General features: G+C 37.0%; 1 protein-coding gene across 1 annotated transcript in view; it reads left to right on the plus strand.

Moving 5' to 3' along the window:
• LOC127657499 (ras/Rap GTPase-activating protein SynGAP-like) overlaps positions 1-13,620 on the plus strand; it is a 153,911-nt gene that overhangs the window by 123,966 nt on the left and 16,325 nt on the right. The window contains 4 exon segments of the mRNA XM_052146311.1: positions 671-1,246; positions 3,000-3,440; positions 6,793-6,969; positions 8,625-8,836. Of these exon segments, the coding sequence (XP_052002271.1) occupies positions 671-1,246; positions 3,000-3,440; positions 6,793-6,969; positions 8,625-8,836 (1,406 nt within the window).

The following is a 13,620-nucleotide window of genomic DNA, read 5'->3' on the forward strand; positions in this document are numbered from 1 at the left end:
TCCTCACAAAAAGCTGTGGTTTGGCTTCAGAAGACTCAATATACAGAATTGTGCATGAGTTGTTTAGACTACACTATGGTGATTTTATTGTGCCTTTTTTGCCTTCTTTGTGTCTTGATAGACATCACTATCAACTGTTGTTGTATACAAAATATCTCCTTTTGTGTTCCATTGAAAAACCATACTGGTCTGGAACGACATGTGGGTGAGTTAAGAGACAGAATTAAAAAAACAAACAAAAAATGTTTTGGGGGTGAACTATTCCATTAAACCCTCAAATTAAAGGGATTGTTCACCCAAAATTTGTACTTATGTTATCATTTACTCACCTTCATGTTGTTCCAAACCGATATGGCTTTCTTCCTCCATGAAACACATTAGGAGGTGGGGTTTTTTCATAATTGTTCCCACTTTCCAGTGAAAGTGAATGGTGACTGAATCTTTTAATCCTTAATATTCTGGTTTGGATCAACTTGAGGGTGAGTAAATAATGGCAGAATTTTCTTTTTGGGTGAACTATTCCTTTAATACACACATCACCATGTACTCACACGTATGTCAGCAAACCCACGTTGGCTGCAAACTGCAGGTTGGCAGGTAGCTGCAGCGTTCTGCCCTCGTAGGTTCTAGGTGTTAATGAAAGCATTTCTACTGTATGATGGACCTCCAGGACTCCAGAATGAACAGCGTCTCTAACCTGCAGTCTATGGGGGACATGCTCAACTCTTCCCAGGCCTCGATTGCTGGCCTCGGCAGCTATGGTGGGCTCGCGGGCTTGGGAGGAGGCCTCGGAGGTCAGCTGCGTGCCGGAGGGCGAATGTCGGCCGGATCCGGGGGTTCCAGCATGTCCGGCGGTCTAAGACTGAGCCAGATCAGCCAGATGGGGACCACAATGGACTCGCTGTCCCAGCAGCAACAGCAGCAGGCCGCTGCCCTGCACTACCCCCTCTCCTTCCAGAACCCTCTGTTCCACCTCGCTGCGGATGGACCACAACTTCACCACCAGCACAGTCGGGCCCAGCCGCCACCTCCGCTCCTGCTTGCCCCGGAGCCCGACTCCTCTCACCCTACATACATGCCCCAGTTCGGCCATGGTGGGTTCTCTCGAAGTGAGGACCTCTCTACCCTCAGACCTGGGCCTCATTTGGGTCAGCCGAGCATCATTCATTCCCACAGCTATAGTGATGACTACAGCCGACATAACCAGAGTGACTACGGGCGGCGGCAAATCCCATTGCATATGCAGGTATTTTCTTTAGTTTTTTATTGGCTTAGAGATTCTGCATCCTTTTGATTGTAATGTAATAATACATAACTAGTTTGTGCTAATGTCAGTGTTAACTGATGTTGATGTTTTAAATACTTTTAACACCATTGAATAGTTCACCCAAAAAAGAAAATTCTGTCATAATTTGCCCTTACGTCTTGAACTGTCGAGCGAGAATGCCCTATATGTGAGGGAACACAATACTATTGCGAGGAAATGCAAAACAATTTCAGAAAAAAAAATTCCCTCCCTGTTCTCTAAGGGCCTCTGTATCCTAGAACTTTTAAACTACATCTACCAAACTTGGCACAGACCTTCAGATTGCTCTGACTCGAGATGCTATATCTAACTGACCGAACATGAGGTTTTCACATAGTAGATGATCAAAACTCCCAAAAATTCCATAAGCTTAGATTGATTGTATGTTCATACAGACCAAGATTAACTAACTATGTGTCTATGTATCTATCTGTTTATCTGTCTATCTGTCTGTCTGTCTATATCTATCTATCTATCTATCTATCTATCCTTCCATCTGTACATCTATTTATCCATCCATCCATCCATCTATTGTCTGTCTGTCACTCTATCTATCTATCTATCTATTCATCTGTACATCTATCTATCTATCTATCTATCTATCTATCTATCTATCTATCTATCTATCTATCTATCTATCTATCTATCTATCTATTCATCTGTACATCAATCTATCTATCTATCTATCTATCTATCTATCTATCTGTCTATTCATCTGTACATCTATCTATCTATCTATTCTATCTTTACATCTATCTATCTATCTATCTATCTATTCATCTGTATATCTATCTATCTATTCATCTGTATATCTATCTATCTATTCATCTGTACATCTATCTATCTATCTATTCATCTGTACATCTATCTATCTATCTGTACATCTATCTATCTATCTATCTATTCATCTGTACATCTATCTATCTATCTATCTGTACATCTATCTATCTATCTATCTATCTATCTATCTATCTATCTGTATATCTATCTATCTATCTATCTATCTGTATATCTATCTATTCATCTGTACATCTATCTATCTATTCATCTGTACATCTATCTATCTATTCATCTGTACATATATCTATCTATCTATCTATCTATCTATCTATCTATCTATCTATCTATCTATCTATCTATCTATCTATCTATCTATCTGTATATCTATCTATCTATCTGTATATCTATCTATCTATCTATTCATCTGTATATCTATCTATTCATCTGTACATCTATCTATCTATTCATCTGTACATCTATCTATCTATCTATCTATCTATCTATCTATCTATCTATCTATCTATCTATCTATCTATCTATCTGTACATCCATCTATCTATCTATTCATCTGTACATCTATCTATCTATCTATCTATCTATCTATCTATCTATCTATCTGTACATCTATCTATCTATCTATCTATCTATCTATCTATCTATCTATCTATCTATCTATCTATCTGTACATCCATCTATCCATCTATCTATCTATTCATCTGTACATCTATCTATCTATCTATCTATCTATCTATCTATCTATCTATCTATCTATCTATCTATCTTTTGTCTGTCTGTTGTGTTCACACACTTTACCTTTGTATTTGTTTTTTATTGTTTTTGTACTTTTTAATTGCATTTTATGAAATACGCTGCAGAAATGGTCATTATAATCTGTCATGTGTCTGGTGACCAGGAGCAGCAACAGATGACAGGCATGACATCACAGACTGGCACATCTCATTCTTCCCTTGCCACGCCTCCTTCCACCGTTCAGCCTGTGCGTCAAAGCTCCATGGCTCCTCCCACACAACGAATGAAATCCCAACCATCTCATCAGCTGTCGGTGAGTTCTGCCACTGGTGCCCCCACAGGCAAGACCAGACCGCAGAGCGGAAACCTGCTCCAGTCCCCCGAGTCTGGCTTTGTGGGCCGGCAGCAGGGCCCACGACAACAGCTGTCCGTCAAAGACAGCACTCCCCCAGGTCTTCCCCATCAGCAGAGCTCCACCAGGGAGAGCCAGGGGTCCCAGGGCTCTCAGGGCGGAACTCCGCAGTCCACACAGCAATCAAAATCGCATCAGGAACGCCAGCAGGTCCAGCAACAGCATCTACTCAAGCCTACCATGAGCAAACAGGTGATTGGATCCAAATGATTCATTTTAGACTTACATAGAAACCAATACAGGTGGCATTAGGCTAATGCACATAATAATGCAATATAAACCCTGAGTCTACCTAAAGGCTATCACATTTTTATAATTTTGTTGTTATTATTACGAAAAACAAGTGGTGAAAGATGACTTTTTATAAAATGTGCTCTGTCTGTGTTCAGAGGTTTAACGCACATACAAACTACTAGTCTGCTAAGCTTCTGAGTTTCTTGTACTGCTTTGCATTTTCCATAAAAGCAGATCCTCATCCGTTGGTTTGCATGACTCCAACAAGAACCAAACATCAAAAGATCAGAATTCAATAAGAATCACAGGGTGCTTCTCATTTCTGAAATTGTGCATCCTTGGTTCTTTTCCTAGCTTCCTTTCCTTGCATTTATGCATTACATTTACATTTATGCATTTGGCAGACGCTTTTATCCAAAGCGACTTACAGTGCACTTATTACAGGGACAATCCCCCCGGAGCAACCTGGAGTTAAGTGCCTTGCTCAAGGACACAATGGTGGTGGCCGTGGGGATCGAACCAGCAACCTTCTGATTAACAGTTATGTGCTTTAGCCCACTACGCCACTACCATTCCATTCTTCCTAGCTCCACCCTAATAGGGAGTGAGGAAAGGATGCTAGGAAAGGAAACAAGGGCAGAGAAATCAAACAAGACATATTCGTAAAAAGGAATGGCCTTGCTCACTCATACGTCATTTTAGATTGTCGTCTTTGCGCAGCTGCATTACCTCGGATCGCTTGCCATTATGTTGATAAAACTTTATTTGTTTATAGTTTCATTCTATAACCTAATAATTAAAGATGCACTTTTAAAGAATGTGACAATAATGGTTTATTAAAACCGTAAAGGTGAAGCATGAATTAAAACTCTTGTGCCAGATGTGAAGGGGGGGGGATTTATGAGTGCGTTAAGTGCTTCCACCAAAAGGTCTTTCGCATAGGATGCACCTGTGCTTCCTCGCTCAAGTCTCCTCGGGAAGCTTCCTCTGTCCTCCATCCTCCATCCTTGAGGTGCATTTGGAGAATTCATATGTCCTTATTGATGACAGACTTTGACTGGTTTCTAGATCACCGGCTCAAAGAACGGAGGAGCGAGGAAATGAGGATGCACAATTGAAGAAATGAGAAGCACACAAAATATTAGAAGTATTGCCAGACAACACAATTTTTTCTTCACTCTCATCCAACATTTTGAAGACAAAGATCCACTCTCATCATTTACTCACTCTCATGCCATCCCAGATGTGAATGACTTTCTTTCTTTTGCTGAACACAAACAAAGACTTTTAGAAGATTATCTCATAGCTCTTTAGGTCCATTCAGTGCAAAGAGAATAAAGCATACACTAATCCATTCAAAGTGAATGGTTACGGACTCTGAAGCATCAAAAATCACATAAAGGCAGCTTTAAAGTAATCATACGACTCCAGTGGTTTAATCCATGTCTGAAGTCATGATTTAATCGGTGTGGTTGGGAAACAGTACAACTTATAATTCCTTTTTAACAATACATTTTTCTCCCTGCTCAGTAGGTGGCAATAAGCACAAAGAAACTAATTGTCCAAACAAAAGAAGAGGAACTCTTTGGAGAGTTGAGAGTACATAGGAGGGCTAGTAAAAGTGGACATTTATAGTAAAAAAGGACTTAAATATACAACTGTTTATCACACGCACCTATCACATCGCTTCAGAAGTCATGGATTTAAACAATGGAGTCAGATGGATAATTTTATGCTGTCTTCATGTGCTTTTTGGAGCTTCAAAGTTCTGGTCACCATATTTTTCAAAAAATCTTTGTGTTCACCAGAAAAAAATTCACACACATCTCGGATGGCATGAGGGTAGTAAATGATGAGAGCATTTTAATTTTTGAGTGAACTGTTCCTTTAAGTGTTGTGGAAGCTAAATTTAAGTGTATTCCTCAAATTTTACAAAATAAACATTTAGCAGATACTGCATATGCATTTATAATGTGCTGTCTTTTTCATACGAAATAATAGACCAAAAATGACGCATCTCTCACTCGGCATATCCAAATTCTTGTCCAAGCAAATTCTCTCTAGAATAAGAATGTCCCTACTTTCTATACCACCTCCCTACTAGCAGTACTAGGTGGCAAATCATGCTTCATTGCTGTGACCTAAATGAAATAATATTAACTATTTTCAAAACTTGGACAAGTCTTAAATATCTCACCCTACTACCTGTTTCTGTACCAAAAATAAGTACAAAAACTGCACTCGTCAAGCCATTTCAAGGGGTTTCTAAACTTGTCAAAGCTGCAATATGTCATTTTTACGCCACTAGTGGCAGCAAATGGAATTGCTAAAGTAATCAATAACTTCTAAGGCCTTAGTGCTCTAGTGAGTGTTAGGAGATACAGTATGTGTTAGAACTAGGGATGTCAATCAATTAAAATATTTGATCTAATTAATTGCATGGTGTCCCAATTAATACATCTTAATTAATCACTTTTAATGCATATACAAATATTTGCTTCGAAAGACCCTCTTATAACAATAATTCAATATATGTATAAATATTAAAAATTATATATATATATATATATATATATATATATCAAATAAAAAATATTCAGATAACTAAAATGCATTACATTCTTGTAGCAGAAGAGATGATCATTGATAAGAATTGTATTTTCGAATACAATGTATTGTTTGCTACCATATTATTGAACATAAGCCAATCATTGGCACACAGTTCACAGCAATCCATTACACAAGTGAATTTGTCAATCAGTTTGAGATTTATTATGGACCCGTCAATGTACATCTGCATCAGAAACATGCTTGCGTCTCGGGTACATTGTGTCTAAAACATAAAATGTTTAGGTCTCTGTGTTGTTAAATACAGTTTAATACTTAGAACACATCTTGAGATCCCTTAGTACGAATTTGCGCTCCATCAAGTGTTTCGAATGCAAGAACGTGACGCGTGTTTGTGTTGTGCTGTTTGCTGGATGGTTGTTTTGCTCACTGTATGAACTGCGCGTTGCCCACACAGCTAAAGTTTCACTTACTGCCCTCTGGAGTAAACAGGGGGTACTACAAGCTTGTATTTCTCTGGAATCTTCCTTATTACAGTCCGGGGGCATTGCGATTAATTGCGTTACATTTTTTTAACGCGTTATTTTTAATAAAATTAATCGCACTGAATTAACACGTTAAATCAACAGCCCTAGTTAGAACAAAACTTTCCCCTTTTATTGGCATTTATCGTAGTCCGTAATGTGTACCTTCTGTCTGTTTTCTTTTTACACTTACAAAAAGTTTTATTATTTTTCTTCAGGGCTCTTCTCAATCTCCATCCACCCTCAACCCCCTGACCCCTGCCTCTGAGCGAACGGTTGCCTGGGTGTCCAACATGCCCCATCTGTCTGCTGACATCGAGAGTTCCCGCATAGACAGAGAAGATTTCAAACTGAAGGAGTATTCAAAGAGCATGGATGAGTCACGCCTGGACAGGGTGTGTTTCTCTGTCACTAAACTAGCTATACTAGCTAGTGTATATGCTTTAAAATATCCTTCATGCTTATTCCATATTACATAGGGTTCATTTTAGATAGAGAAATAGATGTTGCAGTTTTAGAAAGCTCTTGTTCTCTTCTGGACTCGTACCCTGTCATTTTGTTACCGTGCAACTTGAATAGAGCTCAAAGTGTTTTTGACTGATAAACTGCCCTTTTATTTGTGATTTGTGTGAAAGTGAATAAAACTCATTGTTGTAACATCTCTAGTGTTAATTCCACCAGGAAATTGCAGCTATACATAGGAGCCACGTAAAAATAATTTTGGAAAAATGTAGGTATAGTAACTTGACTCTACAAGACCAGGTTGGGTTGTTGCGTGTAAAAGTAGCACAACGGTTTAGTGAATTCCCACCTCAGTTGACACAAGCACCACAGCTCATAATTCAAGTGTCATGGAAATGCATATCATGACTTTTACATCAACTGCATATTATAATGCATACCATGTCTTGCAACAGATGGTGCTGGCAGCCTAATTTATGTATCATTTGAATATTAAATGAGAATAAATAGCATTTTAAAGTAAACAGACTTGAGGAGAAAGCAGCTTGAGTTTTCAATCAGTATGACCCAGATGATCTTGACCCCCTGTTCCCCTTTCAGTATCCCCCTCAAAAGTTAATAGTATTTGGCTGGCATTAAAACATTAAAGGGATAGTTCACCCCAAAATCAATTACTCGTCAATTACTCACCCTCATACCATCCCAGATGTATGTGGCTTTCTTTGTCTGCTGAACACAAATTAAGATTTTTAGAAGAATATCTCTGCTCTTTCGGTGCATACAATGCAAGTGAATGGTGACCGAAACTTTGAAGCTTCAAAAACGTGTAAAGACAGCATAAAAGAGATCCATAATAGTGGTTTAATTTGTGTCTTCTGAAGTGATATGATAGATGTGGGTTGAGAAACAAATCAAAATGTATCTCCTCCCTGCCCAGTAGGTGGCGATATGCATGACGAATTCGGCAAAAACAAAAGAAGAAGAATGTGAAAGTGGAAGTGGAGATTGATAGTAAAAAAAATACTTAAATATTGATTGGTTTCTCACCCACACCTATCATAATGTTTCTGAAGATATAGATTTAACCACTGGAGTCTTATGCATTACTTTTATGCTGATTTTATGGGCATTTTGGAGCTTCAGAATTTTGGTATCCATTCAATTGTATTGTATGGACCAAAAGAGCTGAGATGTTCTTCTAAAAATCTCCATTTGCGTTCTGCAGAAAAAAGAAAGTCATAGATGTCTGGGATGGCACGAGGGTGAGTAAATGATACATGAGAATAAACATTTTTGGGTGAAGTATACCTTTAAGGATCTCAGTTAGGGAGACAGCATTAAACAGCATTTGAACAGATATATTTTCATACAATGCATACAACCATTAAAATCAGAAATCATTAATATAACTGAGTAAAATGTATGATGAACAGCAGCATTTAATTAAATATTTCACCACAAAAAATTACTTCTGCACAGAGACTTCACTAAAAGGCATGCTTATGTAGGAAAACTAATAATGTATTCCGTGTGAACTGCCCCTAAAAACTGCTCCGATAACATGCTGTCTTCTCCTCTGTGGCTGCAGGTGCGTGAATATGAGGAGGAGATTCACTCCCTGAAGGAGCGTCTGATGATGTCACACCGTAAGATGGAAGAGTACGAGAGGAGGCTGTTAACTCAGGAGCAGCAGACCAATAAAATCCTGCTACAGTATCAGAGCCGACTGGACAACAGTGAAAGGAAGCTCAGACAGCAACAGATGGAGAAAGACAACCAGATTAAAGGAATTATTGACAGGTAATGAGACAGAGAAGTGTGAGAAACATTGAGCAGCAGTCATGTGACACACAGTGTTAAAAAGGTTCCTTGTAAGTTCATTTTAAAATGACTACTTATGTACAGGTGAAACTCGAAAAATTAGAATATCATGCAGAAGTTCATTAATTTCAGTAATTCAACTTAAAAGGTGAAACTAATATATTATATAGACTCATTACAAGCAAAGTAAGATATTTCAAGCCTTTATTTGATATAATTTTGATGATTATGGCTTACAGCTTATGAAAACCCCAAATTCAGAATCTCAGAAAATTAGAATATTGTGAAAAGGTTCAGTATTGTAGGCTCAAAGTGTCACACTCTAATCAGCTAAACACCTGCAAAGGGTTCCTGAGCCTTTAAATGGTCTCTCAGTCTGGTTCAGTTGAATTCACAATCATGGGGAAGACTGCTGACCTGACAGTTGTGCAGAAAACCATCATTGACACCCTCCACAAGGAGGGAAAGCCTCAAAAGGTAATTGCAAAAGAAGTTGGATGTTCTCAAAGTGCTGTATCAAAGCACATTAATAGAAAGTTAAGTGGAAGGGAAAAGTGTGGAAGAAAAAGGTGCACAAGCAGCAGGGATGACCGTAACCTGGAGAGGATTATCAGGAAAAGGCCATTCAAATGTGTGGGGGAGCTTCACAAGGAGTGGACTGAGGCTGGAGTTACTGCATCAAGAGCCACCACACACAGACGGGTCCTGGACATGGGCTTCAAATGTCAAACGGCTTACCTGGGCTAAAGAAAATAAGAACTGGTCTGTTGCTCAGTGGTCCAAAGTCCTCTTTTCTGATGAGAGCAAATTTTGCATCTCATTTGGAAACCAAGGTCCCAGAGTCTGGAGGAAGAATGGAGAGGCACACAATCCAAGATGCTTGAAGTCCAGTGTGAAGTTTCCACAGTCTGTGTTGGTTTGGGGAGCCATGTCATCGGCTGGTGTTGGTCCACTGTGCTTTATTAAGTCCAGAGTCAACGCAGCCGTCTACCGGGACATTTTAGAGCACTTCATGCTTCCTTCAGCAGACAAGCTTTATGGAGATGCTGACTTCATTTTCCAGCAGGACTTGGCACCTGCCCACACTGCCAAAAGTACCAAAACCTGGTTCAATGACCATGGTATTACTGTGCTTGATTGGCCAGCAAACTCGCCTGACCTGAACCCCATAGAGAATCTATGGGGCATTGCCAAGAGAAAGATGAGAGACATGAGACCAAACAATGCAGAAGAGCTGAAGGCCGCTATTGAAGCATCTTGGTCTTCCATAACACCTCAGCAGTGCCACAGGCTGATAGCATCCATGCCACGCCGCATTGAGGCAGTAATTAATGCAAAAGGGGCCCAAACCAAGTACTGAGTACATATGCATGATTATACTTTTCAGAGGGCTGACATTTCTGTATTTAAAATCCTTTTTTTTTATTGATTTCATGTAATATTCTAATTTTCTGAGATTCTGAATTTGGGGTTTTCATAAGCTGTAAGCCATAATCATCAAAATTATATCAAATAAAGGCTTGAAATAGCTTACTTTGCATATATTAGTTTCACCTTTTAAGTTGAATTACTGAAATTAATGAACTTTTGCACGATATTCTAATTTTTCGTGTTTCACCTGTAAGTGTGAATATAAAACATATTTAAATATGTTGGCCCCAAGAAGTATTTGGACACACTGAAAATGTATAAATGTCCTGAATGGTACCCTGGTAAAAAAAACTAAAAAATTAACCTAGCCTAAATTAATTGACACCAGTTGGTTACAAGCAATTACAAAAATGAGCATAATTTGTTTGCAGATGCCACTTGGTTTAATATTTTAGATTAATGACATGGCATTTATACTTTTTTAAGTGTGTCTTTACTCTTTACTTACCTCTTTACTAATGAACTTCTTAGTCTTGTAATGGCCTCATCATTCATTGTCATAAAGCTACTTTGTAATGGCTAAACTGGGAACCATTTCCATCTTGTTTTGCTGCTGTCATTTGTTAGTTTTTTTTCTGTTTCATCATTTTGCTTTTTAAATTTTGTTTCCTTGTGTGGCAAAGAGTTTGCCTTAAGTATATAATGCATTTAAAGCCATGTGTAAAAGAAACCCATTTTCCAATTTTGCTATTTACTCTGTTGTAAATGACATCACCCCACCCATTGTTCCTGTAATGCATCACTTGCAGAATAATTTGTGTCACAGAGTATATTGAAATTTCAATCCAATTCTAGGAATGAAGAAATGGAGTGAAGGGACACCTGGGTTCTTACTCTCAAAAAGCCATAAATATACCACATAAATATATAAATCGTCAATGTTCTTCCTTCCTTGACCAGGGGCTGTGCCGGGATTTTATGAATCGCTAATGTTTTTCTTTGTGCACTTTGCATGGCAAACTTGTATTTGAAAAGAAGAAAATGGCATTTTCAAAAGCTCGCAGAGCAAATATCAGCGTAGCTGCAATAATAACGTTGACTCATTAGGCCTTTTCTCAGCTTCGACCTGTTTGTCTTGAAATAAAAAAAGGTGCCATTTCTCTTCCAAATAACGCTTCATAATTGTAACAGACCACCTTGAAAATACTCTTTAAAATCTTGTGGGAAAATATTTTTTTTTGGGACATTTTTAAAGCATACATTTTAACCAAATGTAGTTTTATGTTTAAAAAGAAACTTAATTCAAGATATATATTCTAAAAACAAGTCTCATCATAACACAGTAAATTCAAATATTTAAATAAAGTTGAAACGTTTTTACTATTATACACAATTATTGATTAAGAAAAAAACTCTTGCAGTATGGATGGACAATATCTTGAAGTTTTGCACTAGTTGTTTTCTGCTACACATCTCTCTTCACTGTGTTCTTGAACATACTTAGTGATTGAAGTGTCTGACACATCAGAATAGATCATTTTTAAGGTGTTCACGTTCTCTGTATCTCTGTCTGTCACAAGAACTCACGTGTCACCCTCCCCTCACTGACATCTGGAGTTCAGTGCGGGAATATCAGTTAAATTAACGAGTAATCATTGATAATATGCAATAAAACAGGGTTTATAGAAGGTTAAAAACAGAGATGCTTCCTTATTTCAGGGTGAATCTCACAAAACCTGTCAAGAATATGTCTATGTTATTATTGACCACAGAATCAAAAGAAAAAAGTAGAAGTTATATTTTTCATAAAGAATATAAAGCCTATCTACTGTATGTGCCCCTTTGATTTTGTGACAATATGCACATCCCCAAAAATGTTTTAATAATAATACAATAAATAAATATTGTACAGTATTTATACAGCATTGTAGTATTTGTTTTGCTGTTTTTAATTTATGCTGATTTTGTTTAGTAAAAAAGATGTGTTCTTGAGAATTATGAGAATTGCAAACAAACTATTTACAGTAATAAGAATTAGTAGGGAAAGTGTATTTAAATAAAATTAATGTCACAATCTTATATATATATGTGTATCAATTGTTCAAAAATAGGCTTTATTTTCTTTATACAAACATAATCTGTCATTATTATTTGTTTGATTTTAGGGTAAAATACGGCCCACAAAAATACAAATGAACACATCAAATCAGCGTAACATTTATGTTTTGTTTCATGTTCAAGTACATGCAGTATAAGACCATAAATATGAGGTAAGTGAAGGCATTTTTCTGAGCAGTGAGACAGGCATGCTGTGATATACTTGTGAATATCTTATTTTGTGTGGTGCTGTTTGTGAAATAAACATAGAGATATAAATTATAGATCAAGAACCATAAATACTGACTTGATTTAATATTGAATTAAAAAAAAAAAATCTCTTTTGTATTGTGACGTTAAAATATATAATGATTTTGAAGAATATGTAATATGTTTATAATATGTACAATAGTAAGACTTTTTATTTTGTTTTAGTTAATGATTGTGAATTGAGGTATGAAATTGAGTGTATAAAATATTTTCCTCTATATTGTTAGAAAAGAAGATGAAACATTGCTTTCCTATAAATTCTTTAACGGTATTTATCCAGAAACATAGAGCATAGATATTTATCTATTCTGTATAAATAAGATTATATACTGTATATTTAACTTTTGTAGCAAAACTGTGTGCAGTAAGCATGCCGATTACTGTAGCGATGAAAAATAGCACAATGAAAGTTTACTGTTCTGGTATATTCAATATTCTTTCCCATGACCCCTCTGATCTTGTGAACTTTTATCTGACTATTGTTAATAAACTATCTACTATTGTTGTGACTGCATACAAAACAGGCCTGAGCGTACCTGGAATAAAAATGTATTGCGTCTGTCTTTTGTAGAAGTCACAGCAATTGACTGCTAAATTTGTCTTTGTTATTCTGTTCATTTTGGATTGCTATAAAATGTTGTACAAGCAACATGTACATTATGAATGGAATAAAATATCCAATCACATTGCTTTAAACCTGAACTGTGGAATTCATTATTTACTTGTACTGAATATTAGAACAAGATATTCTGGAATAAATAACTAATGAACTGATGATCCCATAATAATTAGCAAATGTTCCATTAATATCAATCCACATATTTACAGTCACAGCAATGGCAAATGTTTTCCAGTCTTAAACATTTAAAGTTGAGTTCCTATCTGGAATTCTAGAATTTAAAATGAAGCACTTTGTACTAAAAACCAGACACATTCATTTAATGTCACATGATTTCCCATTCATTGTTGTCTATTTTGTGTACCATGTCCCCTGTCATGTCTAATGTGGTGTCGTCATGTCAGCA

This window comes from Xyrauchen texanus, chromosome 17 (assembly GCF_025860055.1).
Source record: "Xyrauchen texanus isolate HMW12.3.18 chromosome 17, RBS_HiC_50CHRs, whole genome shotgun sequence".
In the NCBI taxonomy this organism is placed as follows: Eukaryota; Metazoa; Chordata; class Actinopteri; order Cypriniformes; family Catostomidae; genus Xyrauchen; species Xyrauchen texanus.